The sequence below is a fragment of the Mirounga angustirostris genome, unplaced genomic scaffold (assembly GCF_029215605.1).
Source record: "Mirounga angustirostris isolate CCGP_5_RB_7025 unplaced genomic scaffold, mMirAng1.0.hap1 SCAF_22, whole genome shotgun sequence".
NCBI classification, from domain to species: Eukaryota; Metazoa; Chordata; class Mammalia; order Carnivora; family Phocidae; genus Mirounga; species Mirounga angustirostris.
The window spans coordinates 415,891-436,933 of record NW_026991730.1 but is presented as its reverse complement, the minus strand read 5'-3'; the positions used below and the strand labels follow the sequence as shown (position 1 = coordinate 436,933).

The 21,043-nt window shown below is 40.1% G+C and overlaps 1 protein-coding gene across 1 annotated transcript in view; it reads left to right on the top strand.

Annotated features, from left to right (window-relative positions):
• The window catches only part of LOC135363127 (rho GTPase-activating protein 20-like), a 43,328-nt gene that overhangs the window by 3,899 nt on the left and 18,386 nt on the right, over positions 1 to 21,043 (top strand). Inside the window, exons 2-3 of the mRNA XM_064583816.1 lie at positions 14,113 to 14,280; positions 19,931 to 20,080. Coding sequence (XP_064439886.1) covers positions 14,113 to 14,280; positions 19,931 to 20,080 — 318 coding nt within the window. The remainder of the gene's footprint in view (positions 1 to 14,112; positions 14,281 to 19,930; positions 20,081 to 21,043) is intronic.

Sequence of the window (21,043 nt, the reverse complement as noted above, 5' to 3'; positions counted from 1 at the left end):
CCATTTTGTTATGTAAGCTTGTTTGCACAAAGGTACACATCCTATCAAAATCTTAATTGTTTTGGCATTTTATCTGTGCTGAAAAAGGCCTCTGAATATAAGCACGACCGCTCAGGCTCCACTTCCATGCAGGGGAAAGATGTCAAACCTCTTTAAAAGCTATCTAGATATGGACATGCCCAGTGGATACCTAGACATGGATGTGAATTTCTTTCTGAATGGCAGTCTCACTGACTCACACTCATTTCCTTTAATCCTCACAACAACCCTAGGAGGGTTATTGTTGCCATTTTACACACGTAAAGCCTGAGATTCAGGGAGCCTAGGTAATTTGCCCAACTTCAAACATCCAGAATCTGTCCCCAGGCCCGACCCCAAGGCCAATATTCTTTCTAGTATATCTCATTGCTTCTCAGAGACTAGGGAACAAAGGAGGGTGCCCCTGCTCCAGTGTGCACAGACTCAGCCAAAAAGACTAGACTGCTACATGACTCTAACCCCAAGTTGGGGAAGGAGAACTCAACAGTATTTGAGTATCAAGTTTCATTAATTTTTTAAAAAACACTTTTTCATAACAAGCGATCATTAGATGTTTATATACACACAGTATTTTGCTGTACGATAGCTGCATGCATCTTCTTCCATCAACAGTTTCTTCTCTCATTCTTTCACTTGTTTTTGTAACTACATGCTGTGTTGGAATTTGAACGAGTGAGAAAGAGGAGACAGAAGGCGATTGAGATGTATGTTATCATCCAAATCATGGGGTTCCCTAGCAAAGCTGGGTAGAGTGAGGCTTAGATCTCAAGCAGAAACAGGGTTTGCTACTACACCTCCAGAAATGAGCCGGGAATGGCCAGGCAACTGCAGGCATCCTCGCGCAAGCCCACTCCAACGTGGGAGCAAGAAGCCCTGCGTCCTGAACGCCAAGGGCACAATAAGAAAGCACTTGACTCGAACTCCTATAAGTCTTAGAAAGGTCTTTTCTCTGTTGCTTGGGATGGTGTGAGAGAGAACGTGGAGAGAGGGGCCCCAAATCTCTGCCCAACACCACCTTCTGTCATCAGGATTGGAGTGGAGACCCGGAGAGTGGAGTAGCATGCATCCCTCTCGTTGAATATTTGCCAGCTTTTTAAGCTTTTTAGTGTATTACACTGTGCGTTCCACAGGCGTCCTGTGAGTTGCTTTAGGTAGCATGCTCACGGGCATTTTTTTTTTAATTTTAGTAGCTATGTATTTTAATCTGTATTCAGAAAAACGTATAACATGTTCTAACACGTTACCATGAGCGAAGATTCTACAGTCCACTCTGAATATTTAAAGAAAAGCCGATCAGTATTTTGTATGGATGATGCAAATGTAGACAAGGGAAGAAGGCCGCGCACTCATGATGGAAGGCTGCGAAGCAGTGTCGTAGCCCATGGTGCTCCAGCCTCCGAAGGGAGCCAGGGCAGCAGTCCCCTTAGCGGAGCCGCGCCTGCTCCCGCTACTGCTGCGCTCACACACGCCTGAACTCGCCTCCTCCCCACAGAGTCCTTCGGGAACTGCTGAAGGGCATCTTGCTTTCTGCCCACAAAAGACTCCGGCCCCATGAGTCCGGTAGAACGCCATGCAGCGCCCTAGGCTGAAAGTTAACTCGCCGTTCCATTTCGTATCACTAATTACGTCCAGTCATGTTGTCCAAAGGGGCTCACCAGCCTTTGATGAAATGAGCACAGAGACTGTATCCACATGAAAATGTCCCAGATTTGAACACTAGGACACTCTTTGTTTATGACTCCACTTCCCCCCAAACTAAATCCCCTCACAAAAGCCCATAGAAATTAAAGTCCAAGTGCCTTCATTCTCAATCGTATACAGTTGGCTCAGTGTCAGCCAGAGGCTTTTACGCAGAGCCTGGGTTCCGGTAGCTGTAGCGGTGTCCGGGGATTTCACAGGAATGGGCGTAGCTTCTTCAGCCTCTTCAAAGTTGGTTCGAACCTCGAATTAGTTCTAGTCTCCAAGGGGTCAGCAGTCACCAAAGAAACTGCATCTCCCCTATAGAAGTTGTCACAAACAAAACTGTGGTCCCCCAATTAAGTGAATAGGTAATGGCGTGGCAGGTAACTTAGTGCTCCCTCTATTGGAGACAGCGAGGACCTGGGAACTGTTGGGTTTCAGTCCCACGGCAAGCCAGCCAGAGGCACCCGCCTTGAGTCCACAGCCTGTGAGTCCGTATTCACTGAGCACACAGCGCCCAGCAACTGTTGTGCTTCCACAACGGTTTATGTTTAATATGTGTGTGTATTTCTTTGTGTTTGCTGTTGTTACTGTTTTGTTTTGGTGACTCGTGTGTAGTTATCTCCCATATATATTGCCTACTTTCAGGGAGTGACCTTTTCTTTTTTTTTTTTTCTTTCTATTAACATATAACGTATTGTTTGTTTCAGGGGTACAGGTCTGTGATTCATCAGTCTTCCACAATTCACAGCGCTCACCGTAGCACATACCCGCCCCAATGTCTATCACCCAGCCACGTCATCCCTCCCACCCCCCCACCACTCCAGCAACCCTCAGTTTATTTCCTGAGATTGAGAGTCTCTTATGGTTTGTCTCCCTCTGGTTTCATCTTGTTTCATTTTTCTCTCCCTTCCCCTATGATTCTCTGCCTTGTTTCTCAAATTTAGAGAGTGACCCTGAGACATTATTGCCTTCTTCGAAAATTTAGATATTCTGGTTTCATTTCCTTGTGTCTCGTGTCCCATGCTTTTGGCACTTTGGTGCAAGATTGTGGTCTAGAGAAAACGTCTACTCCCAAATTCCTCCGAGTGTGTTCTCTCCAGAACAGTGGAGTGAAACACATTCTCCTCTGTCAGTGCATGAGGAATGGGGTAATGAACGTCACCCTGCTCCCTTAGCACTATGTTTAACTTACTAATATGCCACGTCTTACTTGTTCTGATAGTAGTAATTGTCATCACTCTTCCATAGACTTTTCATTCCTACCTAGGCAGGCTGAGTTGGACCTGGCTAGGAAGTAGTTGACCAGAACCAAGATTCTAAGAAAATAAAATACCACGGTCGCAGTAAGAGCCAATGAGTCAGGATTACTCTTTGTCAAGAAGGAACAGAAGGATACCAAAGTTTAGCAAGACTTTAAGAAGATTCTAGACATCACAGATGAAAGTAGTCAAAAGTTAGTATTCCAAAGAGTGGCGCCATTTGAAAAGACAGAACACAAGCACAAACAAATAAAAAAGATTCCAAGACACTTAAATTAAGGGCAGAAACTTTTCTTTTCTCTCTTACTCCTTCCTGTCTCAGTAGGATCTGACCACTGGTGTAAGGAAAGAGACTGCAGCTGGGAAGGAAATGATGCCAAGAGCTGCAGCTGCAAAGAGGGTTTGTTTGTTTTTTTTTAACTTTTATAGTGTAAAATTAATACATACACACATTTTAAAAAACAAGCAGTACAGAGTGGTACCAAATGAAAAGTAAATTCCCTGCCTGAACCTGTTCCCCAACTCCTCATTTCCAGCTCCCTATTTTTAAATATTTTCTGTTCTGCTGGTGGTTATCACAATACCTCTGAAACCTATGTTAATACTTTCATTTCTTGTTTTATGAACTTGAAATAGCATCTATTGAAAGATGAGAAACTTATTTCTTTTATCCATCTGCTTCTACGTTTTCCAGTTACATTGTTTTGGTTTTTCTGGTTATTACCATTTTAAAGAGTATGCTTACGTCTGTATTTTGTTACATCAATTTTAGACAGTGTATCTTGATTTTTTGCTATATAAATAAATAGGTGAAAAAGATCTGTGACATTATCTCTTCCACGTCTCTGCTGCCTTAATATTCAGACTTCCATTTTTTTTATATTATCAATGTTAGTATTAGTCAGATTCTTTTACAGTTGTTGTCTTCCAAGTTTTGTTTATACGTTGATTCTACAAATTAAAATAGCATTTCCATTATTCCAATGATTAAATTACTCCTTACCGAAGGACCAAATAGCTCTACTTACTGAGAAAGAAAGGGTAATCTTATGTCATTAAAACTGAAAGATGAATGTTCCAAGTGTCAAAGTCAAGTGGGATTCCTTAAACTCAATCTTCAAGACTTTCTAGTACATTTAATTTGGTCGATGATATCTTTAATTTCCAAAAAATCTTTTTCTTTGTTCTTATTTTATAGCCACCCATTCTTTGGCTTCTTGACTCTGAAGATGTTAGTTGGTTTTGTTTTCTTAATCAGTTTTTTTTTTTTTTCCCCCTGTTCTCTTACTTGTTTTCTTTAGGATTCGACTGTTAACAGTATCTGTTCCACTTAGACCTTCTCATTTTTGTTTTTCACTTACTCTAAATTTTCTGGGTTTTTTTCCCCCATATATGTGAGTGATGAAAAAGGTTGACCAGTATTGATAGCATGATTTGCCACTGCAGTATTAGACCTCTTTCTTGAATGAAAAGATGGATGGCAGGTTCTGTGTACATATAAGCTAGTAGTACTGTTTTAGGGTACATTTAGATATTTTGTTCACCATGTATTTTTTGCAAATTGACTTTTTAAAATACTATATTAAAATTAAAATATCATATCTTATTTACTTAGTTTTTTGGTGCACCTCAAATTTTGTGTGCCTGGTTTCACTCACTGTAGTATCTATTTGGGCCAAGGGCCTGAAAGGTTAAATGTACTTTCCAGGTATGGTCAGTAGAGGGCAGCAAAGGGTAGTGGAGTGAGCACTCGCAGCCAAGGCCTGGGCATCCCTTTTTTCCCCTCTATAGAGATAAAAACCCATCAGTGGTAGTAGAAAGTCCAGAGTGCCAGAATCAGGAGAGAAATTACTCATAGGGATACTGATCCAGAATGGGGATCAGCTGAGGAGGCACAATTCACAGCCTGGTATCTATCTTAGCGATGTGAACCACTAGACATCAGGAGGGGAATCATTCGACTTTCCCAGTCCTGACTCCTCCTACTCCCTGCCTGTCTAAAACCTCAGATCTGGCTCCGTAAAATAACAGGAGTCTCCTGTCCATCTTGGGAGCTGATGCAAACTTCCTGACTGAGAGTTAGGACATGGTACCAGCAGTGGCTAAGTGTTCCTCAACCAGCCATTTCAGGGAGGAGAGACTGAGTGGGATAGGGGCACCATAGGCAAACACTGACAGCTGATGAAAACACTCACATATGTGTCAGTTAAATAATTTGGGAGCCAACCTAAATGGGATGTGGCTTAAAATATATTTTCTTTCCTCCTCCAGAAGGAAAACATTGTTTAGGTGAGGAAAAACTATATGACTTTGAAATTAGAGAAACTTGACTCTGCAGATTATTTGGTATGTGGTTCTCAGTTACTTCACTTTATTGAGCTTCAGTTTCTCCATCTATAAAATGGAAATAATGATTCTTACCTCACAAATCTGCTGCAAGCAAATGAGATGATGTCCATAAACTGCCTGGCAAAGAACTTGGCAATTTGTAGTTACTCAATTGGCATTACTACCTGTTCTCTCTCCCTGTCTTTATTCATGGGGGGAATACCCATTATATTGTTGCTATTTTTGAATAAAAAGTCTCATTGTCTCCTGTAAGCATAACTAAATTATTTGAAGGATTAATCTTTTAGGTACCATACTAACATTTCTGCAGTATGATCTCATTTAATTCTCACAACAACCCTATGAAGCAGATGCTTTTATCATCATTTTGATTTTGCAGATAAGGACATTGAGGCTTTAGAAGTATAACTGGTTTACCCAGTGTCATGTAGGTAGTAAATCATAAGGAAGGATTAAAACTAGGTAATTGGATTCCAGAGCTCATGCTCTCGACACTACATAATGTTTTCCAATATACACATTTAATCAAAGATTTAAAATTGTAAGGGAATAAATCAGAGAAGAAATTAAAAAATACATGGAGACAAATGAAAATGAAAACACCATGGTCCAAAAACTTTGGAATCCAGCAAAAGCTGTTCTATGAGGCAAGTTTATAGCAATCAAGGCCTACCTCAAGAAGCAAGAAAAACATTGAAGAAACAACCTAAACTTACACCTACAGAAGCTAGAAAAAGAACAAACAAAACCCAAAACCTAAAGAAGGAAGAAAATAATAAAGATTAGAGCAGAAATAAATGAAATAGAAACTAAAAAAAACCCAATAGAGCAGATCAATGAAACCAGGAGCTGGTTCTTTGAAAAGATCAACCAAATTGATAAACCTTTAGCCAGACTCATAAAGGAGAGAGAGAGAGAGGGAGAGGACTCAAATAAACAAAATCAGAAGGGAAAGAGGAGAAAGGACAACCAACACCACAGAAATATGAAGGATTATAAGAATATTATGAAAAATTGTATGCAAACAAATTGAACAACCTAGAAGAAATGATAAATCCCTAGAAACATATAACCTCCCAAAACTGAATCAGGAAGAAATAGAAAACTTGAACAGACTGATTACCAGGAATGAAATTGAATCAGTAATCAGAAAACTCCCAACAAACAAAAGTCCAGGAGCAGATGGCTTCACAGGTGGATTTTACCGAACATTTAAAGAAGAGTTAGAAGGAAAGCTTCCAAAATCACAAATTCATTCTGTGAGGCCAGCATTACCCTGATACCAAAACCAGGTAAAGACACTTAAAAAAAAAAAAAAAAAAAAGAGGACGGCTGGGTGGCTCAGTCAGTTAAGCGTCTGCCTTCAGCTCTGGTCATGATCCCAGAGTCCTGGGATCGAGTCCCCCATCGGGCTCCTGGCTCAGCGGGGAGCCTGCTTCTCCCTCTCCCACTCCCCCTGCTTGTGCGCTCTCGCTCTCTCACTCTTGCTCTATCGCAAATAAATAAAATCTTTTTTAAAAAAGAGAGAACTACAGGCCAATATCTCTGATGAACACAGATGCAAAAATCCTCAACAAAATAATAGCCAACCCAATCCAACAATACATTAAAAAATCATTCACCGTGATCAAGTGGGATTTATTCCTAGGATGCAAACGTGATTCAATATTCACAAATCAATTAACATCATACATCACGTCAACAAGAGAAAGGATAAAAAGCACATGATTATTTTAATAGATGCAGAAAAGCATTTGACAAAGTACAATATCCATTCATGATAAAAACTCTCAACGAAGTAGATTTAGAGGGAACATATTTCAATATAATAAAGACCATATAAAAACCTACAGCTAAAATCATACTCAATGGTGAAAAACTAAAAGCTTTTCCCCAAGATCAAGAGCAAGACAGGGGTGTTCATTCTCACTACTTGTATTCAGCATAGTACTGGAAGTCCTAGCCCCGGGAATAAGACAAGAAAAAGAAATAAGTGGCATCCAAATGGGTAAGGAAGAAGTAAAACTTTGACTATTTGCAAGTGACATGATACTATATATACAGAAAACCCTCCAGACTCCACCAAAAATAGACTAGAACTGGTAAATGCGTTCAGGAAAATCACAGGATACAAAATCAATATACAGAAATCTGCATTTTTATACACTAATAATGAAGAAGCAGAAAGAGAAATTAAGAAACAGTCCCATTCACAATTATACCAAAAATAATAAACTACCTAGGAATAAACTTAAACAAGGAAGTGAAAGACCTATATTCTGAAAACTATAAAACACTGATGAAAAAAAATTGAAGACAACATGAATGGAAAAATATTCTATGCTTATTGATGGAAGAACAAATATTTTAAAATGTCCCATACCCAAAATGATCTACAGATTTAATGCAATCCCTATCAAAACACCAATAGCATTTTTCACAGAACTAGAACAAATAATTCTAAAATATGTATGGTACCACAAAAGGCCCCAAATAGCCAAAGCAATCTTGAGAAAGAACAAAATTGGAGGTATCACAATCCCAGATTTCAGGGTATATCACAAAGCTGTAATAATCCAAACAGTATGGTACTGACGGAAAAGTAGACAATAGATCAACGGAACAGAATAGAGAATCCAGAAATAAACCCATGATTTTATGTACAAGCAGGGAGGCAAGAATATACAATGGGGAAAAGATAGTCTCTTCAAAAACTGGTGTTGGGAAAACTGGACAGGTACATCCAAAAGAATGAGACTGGACCACTCTCTTACACTATACACAAAAATAAAATTCAAAATGGATTAAAGACCTAAATGTAAGACTTGAAACCAAAAAAGTCCTAGCAGAGAGCACAGATAGTAATTTCTCAGACACTGGTTGTAACAACATCTTCCTAGATATGTCCCCTGAGGCAAGGGAGACAAAAGCAAAAATAAATTATTGGGACTACATCAAAATAAAAGGCTTCTGCACAGCAAAGAAAACCACCAATAAAACGAGAGGACAAGTTACTGAATGGGAGAAGATATTTGCAAATGATATAAAAGGTTAGTATCCAAAATATATAAAGAGCTTATACAACTCAACACCAAAAAACCAAATGATCCAATTTAAAAATAGGCGGAAGACATCAACAGACATTTCTCCAAAGAAGACACAGATGGCCAACAGACACGAAAAGATGCTCAAATCACTCATCATCAGGGAAATGCAAATGAAAACCACAATGAGCTATCACCTCATACCTGTCCAAATGGCTAAAATCAACAACACAAGAAACAACAGGTTTTGGCAAGATTGTGGAGAAAAAGGAACTCTTGTGCACTGTTGGTGGGAACGCCAACTGGTGCAGCCCCCTGTGGAAAACAATATGGAGGTTCCTCAAAAAATTAAAGATAGAATTGCTATATGATCCATAACTGAGTATTTACCCCCCAAATAGAAAAACACTAATTTGTGGGGTGTCTGGGTGGCTCAGTCGGTTAAGCATCTAGCACATGGTTTCAGCTCAGGTCATAATCTCGGGATCATGGGATCGAACCCCACATTGGGTTCTGCACTCAGCACAGAGTCTGCTTGAGATTCCCTCTCCCTCTTCCTCTGCCCCTGCCCCCACCTGTCTGCTCACCCTCTCTCATTCTCAAATAAATAAATAAATAAATAAATAAATAAATAAATAAATAAAATCTTTAAAAAGAGAAAAACACTAATTTAAAAAGATATATGCACCCCTATGTTTGTTGCAACATTATTTACAGTAGCCAAATTATGGAGCAAGCCCAAGTGTCCACTGATAGATGAATGGATGAAGAAGATGTGATACACACACACACACACACACACACACACACACAATGGAATATTATTCAGCAATAAAAAAGATGAAATCTTGCCATTTGCAACAACATGGATGGATTTAGAGGGTATAATGCTAAGTGAAATAAGTCAGAGAAAGACAAATACCATATGATTTCACTTATATGTGGAATTTAAGAAACAAAACAAATAAAAAAGAGATAAACCAAAAGACAGACTCTTAGCTATAGAAAACAAACTGATAGTTATCAGAAGGAAGGTGGGTGGGGGGATGGATGGTAGGTGATGGGGATTAAGAGTACACTTATCATGATGAGCACTGAGTAATGTATAGAATTATCGAATCACTATATTGTACACCTGAAACTAATAATAACACTTAATTATACTGGAATTGAAATAAAATAAATATAAAAAAATTAAAAGAAAGAAATTGAATTAAGAAAATAGTCTAGGGGCACCTGCATGGCTCATTCAGTTAAGCATCTGCCTTCGGCTCAGGTCGTGATCTCAGGGTCCTGGGATCAAGCCCCACATCGGGCTCCCTGCTCATAGGGGAGTCTGCTTCTCCCCCTCCCCCCGACCCCCCTCCCTGCTCATGCTCTCTCTCTCTCTCACTTCTCTCTCAAATAAATAAAATCTTCAAAAAAATTTTTTAAATAGTCTTGTCTTTGCAACATGCTTAAAAATATTGGTATTATGGGCATAGGATTACCTTATACTATCTCTTCTATTTGATATTTAGGGTGAAAAGTTAAGTGTTCAATGAAATAGATGAAAACAAACCCTATCACTGTGATTCTATTTAGAGCTCATTCATCAAATTAAAATAAGTAGCAATGGTATTTTAGAAGAAATTAAGCTTTAGCTATTACTGTAAATGTAACTATTACATGACTAAGGAAAGCTCCCTTTATCTTTCTAAGAAAACTTTTCTCTCCTTGGCTTTACTACAAGGGGAAGATAGAATCAGAACACTACATCTTTCTCAATTAATTCCTGAAGATTAGTAACTCACAATCCTGGTTACATACAAGAATCACTCAAAAATTTTTTCAAAATACAGGTTTTCTGGATCTGATGAATCAGAACCTCTGGGGGTTAGAGAGGGAGTGCCTGAAAACTCCCCCAAGTGAGACTGATGCATATCAGTATTGATAAGCAGATACTAGATTCTAGAAGGAGAGTTTTCCTGGTCTCTAAATCTCTAACCTCTCTGAAGGGAGAGGCAGAGAAATGGGACATAATCTGGGAATTGGGGAAGGTGCAGAGATAAGTTTGCCTACATTTTTACATTAAATAACTGTTGACAGATGCTTGAGGGGAGGCCAGAAAGTGTTGCCCCATGAGCCTCCATGGTTCTAATACAATCAAACATGTCCAGACTAGCACTTGTCCCTTTAAAAGTGGTGAGAAGGGGCATCTGGGTGGCTCAGTCGGTTAAGCTTCTGACTCTTGATCTCGGCTCAGGTCGTGATCTTGGTTCAGGTCATGATCTCAGGGCTGTGAGATCGAGCCCCAGGTCAGGCTCCACTCTCAGCACTGTTTGTGCTTGTCCCTCTCCCTCTGCTACCCCCCACCCAAATAAATAAATAAAATCTTAAAAAAAATAAAAGTGGTGAAAAGTCTGAAGGCCACTATCTACATGTCACTTCTGTGCTAGTTTGGTTTTAAAATGAGAGGCCTCAGTAAAGTCTAAAAGGTCTACCAGGACTTGTGCTCTTGCCTCTACCTACTTTTTCAGGCATATTTCATGCTCCTGTACCTTCTGCCTGTATCTCCAAACTAGCAAACTCTTCCATGTCTCTGAAACGTCACATATTCGCATTCTGTCCCTTCAGCTGAAAAATGTATCTTCCCTTCCAATACACTTCTCTTCTTGTCCCTTCCCTCTGCCTTCCTCTTTTCTCTCCTCTCTCTAATCAATCCCTAATTATTCTTTAAAGCTCATTTTAAAGGAGCTCTTCAAAGGAGACTTCTTCACAACTGAAATCAGGTGTCAGGTCCCTCTTTTAATTTCTCATCTCACTCTTTAATTTTTCTCTGCAGTACTTTCCAGAGTCTGGTGTTACACAGTTATTGATGACACTCTTTGTTTAATTTCTGCCCCCCCCCCCCATTTAAATCCTGGTTTTGTGAGAGTTGGGCCTGGCTCTCTGTTGCCCAGACCTAGCAAGTGTCTTTCTCCTAGTACAGGTTCAAACACTATCTGTTGAATGAATGAAGTAAATGAGAGAGAGACTGGTTTAGGTCATGCCTTTTCCCCATCCATCCATGCCAGAAAACTATTTCATTCACCCATTCAAGAGAATTTTTGAATTCCTCCAATGTGCCAATGTTTGTGAGAATTAAAATGATAAATCAGACATAGACTCTTTCCTTGAGGCCCATAGAGTCGAGTGGGGAATAAAAGAGAGGGATTCACATACCTGTTCGAGGTGCCTATAAGGGAAACCATGAACTTTGTTAGTAGGATCAAATTTCAGTCCTCCACTGTTGTCAAAGGAAAGACACTGTCCGTGTGAGAAGAGTGGGGGGCCCTCACAGGAAGCTGAGTGACCTCCTGAGTCAGCTGGATTTGAATCCTTCATGTTATGTCGCAGCTGCTTGAATTGAAAGCGTCTAACCTGTCCGTGAAGCACCTCCTCATCTGTAAAATGGTCAGTTTTCTAGTGGACAGGGAACACCGTCTCCACGGAAAATGTTTTTAACAGACTACTGTAGGTTCCGTCACACTGAAGAAGATGTCCGCACGGCAAATAGATGTTTAGCATCACTAACCATTGGGGAAATGCACGTTAAATCCACAGTGAGATATCATGACACAGCTATCAGAACAGCTAAAATAAAAAATGACAACACTAGTTGCCAGTGTGGATGCTAGTGTGGATGTGGGGAAACTGAATCACTCCCACAGTACTGGTGAGAATGTGAAATGGCAGAGCCATTCTGGAAAACAGTTAGTGTCTTAAAAAACAAAACAGAGCAGCTACCCTAGGACCTGGCAATTGGACTCCTGGGCATTTAGCCCAGAGGAGAGAAGACCGACGCTGACACAAAAACCTGTACACAGATGTTTACAGCAGCTTTATTAGTGAACGCCCAAGCCTGCAGACAATCCAGAATTCCTTCAGCAGGTGCTGAAGCAAACTGTGATACAGCCATATCCTGGCATACTACTAAGAGACACAGAGAAATGAACTGTGAGCACCTGTGGCAATCCGGATGACTCTCCCGTTATGTTGAGTGGAAAAAAGCAAATCACAAAAATGTTACATACTATATGATCCCCTCTGTATACCATTCTTGAAATGTCAAAATTATACACATGGAGAACAGATTCGTGATTGCCAGGGATTAAAGAGGTGGGGGAGGTGGAAGGAAGTTTGTGTGGTTGTAAAAGGGTAATAGGAAGGATCCTTGTGGTGATGGAAGTGTCTGGAAGTCTCTATCTGTAGAAAATTGATGTAATCTCTCTGTATTATTTCTTACAGATACATATGAATCTATAGTTATCTCAAAATAAAAAAGATTACTTTTAAAAAATCAAAACGTGCAGGCCAAATCAGGGAAACAAGTATGTCAGTTTGGCAGTTACGACATGAGCCTTAGATCCGTGACATCATAATGGTAGTGATCTCAGGTTACTATGGAATCCTCAGGCTTCAAGCATTTTACAGTACTCTGCCTAGTGCTGTAGACTCACTTGATTTTCAGTCCTGAGAACTGAAGACAAAAGGATGTTCACATCATTCAGAAAGTATGCAGAACTTATAGGTGGTCATTCAAGGCTTCACTGCAGAAGGTAGTCTTTTGATATACTATTTTTGAGCCTCAAAACAGACTGACAATAACAGGAAGTGTTGTTCTCTTTTGTTTCTTCTAATACGTGTACACTAATGAGTAACTTCAGCACCAGCTTCGTGAAAGGCTACTCAGGTTCGTAAGATTCAGTGCCGCTGAGCTGAAGAGAGCAGGGTTTACATTCTCGGAGGAGACACTTTCTTGGCTCCACGAGAGAGAATTTTCCCAGGTCTATGAAAATATTTGTCCTATTTATGAAAGAACTTTTGCATTCTGTTCAATTTAGCTGTTTTACCTATGATGACCGAAAGTCCTATCAGAGCTCAGTCAGAGCTCAGCCAAGTAATAGCTAAACTCTTGTGTTTAGAAACTTTTTGATGTTTCCAGTATTTTTGCCGATCTTTGAGAATTTTTCCCCCAAGTTTGAATATTGATTTAGATAAGATTTAGATAGATTTAGATAAGTAAATTTCCAGAATCTTCAGTTGTCTTCATTTTTATCTTAACATGAAAGCAAATTGTAATTAATTCTTCACACACACACCGTATCATTTTGTTTTATATTAGGCCACCAATTGTCCTGTTTGTTGTTGTTTGTTTGCCTTCTTGTAATACACTCTACCTCTTGATCCTCCCCTTCCTAAAAGCTCATGATTAGCTTTGCTGCTTTCTCCACCCCACGTCTAAGTGTTGGCATGCCCAAGGGCTTTGTCCTTGAAACTGTTCTCCATCTGCATCAATTCACCAAGTGACCTCATCTCTCTCTCCTTTTTTAAAATATTTTGTTTATTTATTTGAGAAAGAGAGCATGTGAGAGAGAGAGAGAGAGAGAGAGCTCAAACAGGGTGGAGGGGTAGAGGCAGAGGGAGAAGCAGGCTCCCCGCTGAGCAGGGAGCCCGACGTGGGACTCGATCCCAGGACCCTGGGATCATGACCTGAGCTGAAGGCAGACGCTTAACCGACTGAGCCACCCAGACGTCCGACCTCATCTCTTTCAATAGCTTTCTATAACTCAGCGATCCCTGAATGTGAGCTCTGGAGCTCTGCTTTCGGGGTTGAGACTAAATTTTGGTGTTATGCGAACCTTGACATTTAGCATAAAACTCTATTGTGTATTTGACTAGTAACTAGCTGCTCCGTGGTGTTTGGTGGGTTGCAGGAAGAGCTCTTCTGTTGAGGTGGATGCCTGCAGCAAAAGCACTACATCATCTGAGGGTGCCGCCCATACCCTGCTTATCCACGGCCCCGTCGAGCTCAAGAGAGGCTGGAGGAGGCAGAAGCGGCACCTCTTCTTATTCAGCGATTTCTTGCTGGTGTCCGATACCAAGTATGTATACTAAGCAACGTGCCCTTGTGATGATCACGAAGTTACATTTCCATTAACCCTTACCATAAGAAGACATGACATTTTTTTTCTTTTGTTTTTGCCCATGTTTGGATCCTTCATTCATTCAACAAGTACTTATGGAGGTCTTGTTTTGTGCCATGCCCCCCTCCCCCCCCCCCCCCTGCAGAGAATACAATAGAGAATGTGACAAGCAGTGTGTCTCTTGCCTGGAACTTACAAATGACAAAAATAAGAGGGGTAATTATAGATTGTGATTAGTGCTTCTGATAGAAAGTAGACAGGGGGCCGTGTGGAGATGATGGGAACGTATGAGAGAGGGGTAGTCCAGGAGGGTCTCTCCTAGGTGGCAGCACTGAAACTCGATCTATGGGATGAGAAGCAGCCACAGTCCTAGACAAGGTGCCTGAACCTTCTAGGCTGAGGGACCGGCAGGCTACGTGGGTGCAACCTGACCCCTGGGGGGAGGGGCTCAGGAAGGCTGATTTGATGGGAGCCGAAAGCATGGGGCATGCTGGTCTGAAGGTTTTGCCCAGGTCACCATATTAGTGATGAGTAGAGTCTACATTTGAAATTAGGTCCGTTTCTTTCAAAGTACAGGCTTTTATTCTACGTGTGGTGCTGCTGTTTCTATTATTTCTATTTTTCTGAATTTCATACAACATTCCATGAACACCTAGATTCTCTCTCATTATTGAAATCAACCTTTCCTTTATGTTGAGTAAACAACTCCAATCTGCTTGGTATCTGGTAAGAAATAGGTCAGAATGCTTAGTGAACTGAGAAATGAAGGTAGTGTAGCTGTCCAAAAAAAAAAAAAAAAAATCAGAGGCAAAGACAGAAATAGTAAAATATATTTGAGATGAGTGATATTGCCTACAGATGTAGCCTTGGAGGTGGTGATGTCATGAGGAGGACAGAGAGAAAAAGACTGTCCAGGTCCTGGCATGAGGTCCGTATGACGCACTCTGCTCCTCCTGATAGAGGGCCACATCATTATTTTTAAAAAAGCAGACTAGTTACCATTCCCTTTATTTAACCAAGGTGAGTACAGGAGACTAAAATGTGTGGGATGCATGCTGGGGACCACACGAGGAGCATTACAGATTCCTCGTGTAATTTCCCCACAGCCCTCCAAGGCCAGTATTGTTACCATCCACCGACTGCAGAAATGAAAGTGGGGATGGAGGAAGTCTCAGGAATGGACCTGTCATCCACAGGGAAATGGTGGGAGAGACTCCAAGCCAGGCCTGCCTTCATCCCAAGGCCACACTCTTCCTGCCACACCATGCCACACCTACTCTTGCATGCTCAGCCCGAGACACGCTAACAAACAGCAAACTCCTTTCCTGCTCCTTGGGACCTTGCAGACCACTCACATTCGATTTATAAGGGGAACAGGTTGTCCTTCACTTTGTTTTCATCTTTGTAATTATTATAGCACTTAGGGAGAGGAGAAGACCTTTCTTTTCTTACTAGAGCCATTTATTGTCCTGGATACTGCTTACCTCTCAGCGGGTTTTACAGAACCTACGGTGTTCTGCTGAAAAGATTTTATATAAAGGCAGTGTTCTTTCCCCATGAGAGAACTGCATCCTTTTAAGAGCTGAATTTTTTATTTTGATTGGTTCACTATTACAAAAGAAGTGCAACATTTTTCCTCTTCACATATTGCTTTTGAGATAGGTCTTTGTGTCTACGCAAGGGTTTTTATGATGTGACAAAATCTACATCAATGTATTTAATAATGTTCTCTTTAAGAGACTCAGCTCCTGAAAGATTATCTTATATACTTTTTACATCCATTTGGAATATTAGAAAATGTAAGTGATCTCAGGCACTTGAATTTGGCTTCTAAAACCAAGGCCCTTGACAGAGAGAGAACACAGATTTTTGGAAGTCCAAGTTCGGGACACCATCAGGGTCAGGTTCCCGCGAGAGCTGTCTTTCTGCGTGCAGATGGCTGCCCTCTCGCCTATGCCCTGTGGGGTTTCCTCAGCGCCTGCATGTACACACACACACACAGAGCTCTCTCTCCCTCTTCTTACAAGGGCACCAATCCTACTGGATTAAGCCCTTACCCTGATGGCCCCATTTACACTTAGTTACCGCTTAAAAGCTCTCTCTTCAAACATGGTCATATTGGCAGAGAGGGCTTCACGGTAAGACTGTGGGGAGCAGTGGGGGAGGGGACACAATTCTGTCCCTAGCAGTCACGAGCAGCACTTCATGCTGTGGCCGCGTACAAGTTTTTGCCACAGTTTTTAGAAAACGACCATGAGAACATTCCCATAGTAAACATTTGGGTATATTTATGATCACTGTGAATATTGGACAAGTTTACATTTTTTTTTTCTAGAAGGAAACAACTAAAAAGAAATAGCTCCTGCATTAACAACCTTGTTTCATCCCTGTCATCCTTGTTCTTGGAGGATTGTGTTATGCCCTGAATCAATCTGTTCAAATTAATCATCTGAATTTAGGGCCTACGTTTTCCAATTAGCCATAAGAAGGGGTTGGGGTGACCCAGGTTCTGTTTTACCTCAGCTCACCTGCAGGCTTCAGCTGGAAACTCTCATCTTTAGGTTGACGCTATAGAAATTAACACAAATTGGGTAAGTAGTTGACTAATTGCTACCTCTGTATTCTGTCAAAATTAGTGAATTTTAGTTTGTGTGTAATAATAAAAGGAATTTAAATGTTTGTTTCTTCACAAAGAAATTATATTTCTCTAGTCGTACAAGATGTTAATAATAGTGAAAATTGTTTGGGGATTCTTTTCATACGCCTTCAGAAATTTCTCAAGAATTGAGGTCAGATGGAACCTTCCTTATTACTTTTGATATTCATTAGAATACTAAATAAGTTATTTTTCAAAGAAAATTATTACTTTATTTTTAAGAACAGTATCTGCTTGATAAATATTAAGATATTAATACTAGTAGAGGCCCATGAAGAATTTACAAAAAGGAAGGGACTGAACTTAGTTCTTTAGACATCACATCCCTCATATGTAGTTATTAAAGAATATAAAATGAAACAAAAAATGAATTTAAATTAGGTCAAAAGATGAAGATGACTATTAACTCATTATCCGTGAAATTACAAAGAATTACTTACAGAATATAACAGGACCCCCACTCCCAACATCTGTAAAAGGATACCCCTATCTTAGAACAGGGGAAATCCCCCTAGAATCCTGTAAATTTCCACAGTGCACTGGGGCTTCCCTTCTGGTATAAAGGTTGAGGTAGCAGAAAGCAAGAGTGATATCCATCATGTTAATACAAATATAATAAAGGACTATTTTTAGAAATAAAAACCACAGTTCTTTCTCCTCCTCAAGTCAGTTTACATTAGATTAATACTTTCTAATTTCTACTGAGATAATCCAGTTGGGTCAGTGATTGAGAGTGAAGAAATGCAGTAAGACCCTAGAAGAATCCACTGAAGTATGAAGCTTTGTTGTAATAAACTTTAAATATTTCCAAGCTAGTAACCAGCTTTGTTAATATAATGTCTTGAGATTTATCCTCTCACTCCCCAGATAATCCAATGAGAAAGCCTGATGGCTCTGGGGACCGAAGTGAGGCTGAGTGAGGGTAGGAAACATGAGAAGGGTAGTTCATGGAACGATAGGTCAGCAGCCACAGAGGCCAAGTGGTTACAAACATGGGCTCATGAGTTAGGCTGTCTGGGTTCAAACTCTCTTGCCTTTGGCAATTTAGTTGACCTTTCTGTGAGTTTCCTTATTTGTAAAATGGAGCTAATAAAGACCACCTAGTGTAGTTGTTTGAGGATTACATTTTTTATATTTGTATTTATAAAATATTTAGAACAGTGCTTGGCATATGATAAGTGCTCCAAATGTGATAGGACAGTCGAAACCATGCTCTGGGCTTTGGGATAACTCCTTGGTTTGGAGTAGATAATCTTGGTGCTTTCTTGAACTAAGGAGAGAATTACTGAAATGTCTTTTTCCAGGTCAATGTATTTGGAAGTTCCCACACAGTACCTTGGGTGTCTGTATACACACAGATACCTACATTAGAAAAAAAAAAAAATCTTAAAAACCAACAGATATATGTCTATCTTTCCCATTAGCCATATATTTTTACCCTGACAATGCCTTTGGAGTTACTATCTAGAAAAATGATTTTATCTGATAATCAGACATCTGATATCTGATAATGATTTTATCCGATGACTTTATTCATTGTGTCATAAACTTTGAATCTAGATTATCCTTCAAGTGTGCGTCCAGCAAAATTATTTTTATTTCATAAAACCCATTGGAGAGTCTTAGCTTTAATTGTTCCATGAATCACTGGAGTCACAGGGATTTTTGCACATGAGGTGTCTTTGATCTCATTTTAGTTTAGTGTTTCCACATGTGTTTCTGAATAGTAAGGAGTTCCAGAGTGGTGTGTCCAAGTTCCCTAAGCATCCCTCAGAGGGCTTATAACTATTTAAATCCCAAGCCCACCTGAGAGTTAAAGTTGTGAATTAACCAAATCAATCAATATGGTGGTTTTCATGTTAGAGATCAAAGAAGATTAGGCAGAAATTGTCAAAAAGCAATTTCACCACTGACAAAGTTGATCACCTTCTGACTCCTCAGAGAAATGGGAAGTATCCATCACTCACATATAAGACCTCCTGACCGCTGATCTGGGATTGATTGATGGATGGATTGATGATTTTTAAATTGGGCTCAATCTGTAGGCTAACAGTTTTTCAGTTTTAGCCATAATCTAAGGGAAAATGATATGGATAAAATTTTAAGAAGGGAAATTGAAAATAACCTATGCTTTAAAGGCTAGAAAGTATTTTTTTTTAAAATTAAGGTTGAAAATAACTTTTAAATCTTTCTGATCCCCCCCCCCAAAAAAAATCTTTCTGATCCAAGTTTATTTTTTGTTCTTGGTTTGTCTCTCTCTCTCTCTTTTTTTTGAAGATTTATTTATGTATTTATTTATTTTAGAGAGAATGAGCGTGAGCGGGGGGAGGGGCAAAGGGAGAGGGGAAGCAGACTCCCCACTGAGAGGGGAGCCTTACATGGGGACTCGATCTCAAGACCCTGAGATCACCACCTGAGCCGAAACCAAGAGTTGGATGCTTAACCGACTGAGCCACTCAGGCACGCCCCCTGGTTTGTGTCTCTTAAGCAAAAAAATTGTATGACTATTTTTATAAATCGTGTATCAGGTAGCTTTGTTCAGCCCCTCAAATACTTTTTGAAGTAAGCAAGTCATAAATGAATAATTAACTATAATAATAACCATAAAACTATATATAATAAGAAACAAATTCTAACAATAATAAATGAATTAATGGTTTTCTTAAAAAGCTCTGGAATATATAGTCTTTACTCAACACTCAACATTCAGAAAAATGGCCACTTGCTGCCATTTGAGGAAGTGTTTTCAGGGCCTTCCTAGGGCCAGACTTCGCTCAACACACACTTTGTAAAGGTCATGTCACCATTTGCTGTGCTGGGCACAGAGGGTAATAGAGACAAGGGAGGCATGCTGTGCCCTGGAGCAGTGAGAACTGGTCTCTGATGAGCACAGCTGTTCCCATAACATTTATGAAACAAACTAACAGAGGTCTTGTTTGGGTATCTTTCTAGGTATAAGAAAAAACTTAAGATAAAAAAGAAAATACCACTGAACACCATGTGGACTGCCAACTGTATGGACAGAGTGGAGGATGCCAACATCTGTGCTGGGAGGTCCTTTATCCTGGGCTGGCCCACGGTGACCTTTGTGGCCACCTTCAGGTAAGACCGACCGTTTGGTCTTGTATTTACATGGGATAAAAAGAAAAACATTTTAATCTGATTATATGTCAAGCCAGTGACTCCCTTTTTGACTTCCCATAATGACACTCATTTGCCTTGTACTTCCCCCCAAAAGGTATGTACAAATGGGAGCAAGTAGATAACATAGAGTGGGAACTATTGGAGTAATTTCTTTTGGTTTTGATCAGTGGTTTTTCCCATGGGCTCTAGGAGCCACTTGAGGAATTGGGTGTTTTAGGCATATGGAAGGAGAATCAAGAGAGTGAGGTTCTAGAACCCCTCTCCAATATCCTGCCCCCTAATTCCCAGGGGGTATGTGTGTTTCTAAATCACTGGCATATTTTTCTTGAGCAAGTACTATTAAAGAGTCCAATTAAATTTGAAAAATTGCTCTTATACTCCCAAGGTCATTCCTTTAAAAATAGTATGGAATTATACAAATAAATTAATCATGTCATTGAATATGAGGTTGCCTGAATTGCTGTGTACTGATTATCTTAGTTGGTGTCTCTAGAGAGGTGACCATCTAAAACAAAAGTATGATTGCATTGAGTAGAGGTTAGTTGTGCAAGACACATTCTTAGGCTGACACGAGGATGGGGAATGTGACTCTCTACCCCGGACATCCTGAGCAGACACTCCTGAGTTTACAGGGGTGGTGCAACACTTACATCTGCTGTTTGAAACAACCACACCCCAAGTCTCATTCTTGTGTTGCACAATGAGTGTTCATCACATGCACTTAACACCCTTCTTTCTTCTCCTCACCCCACTCCACCAAAATGTCCCACGTCATCACAAAGGGAAGACAACGAAAATGTTTACAAGTTGTTAATTTATTAAGCCCTATAATGCAGCGTTGACTTAAGGAGAAATTTTCAAAGCTTATTGGGAAGAAATATGTATTTATATGCTCTCCGCATGTCTTCTTTTCCACGACGC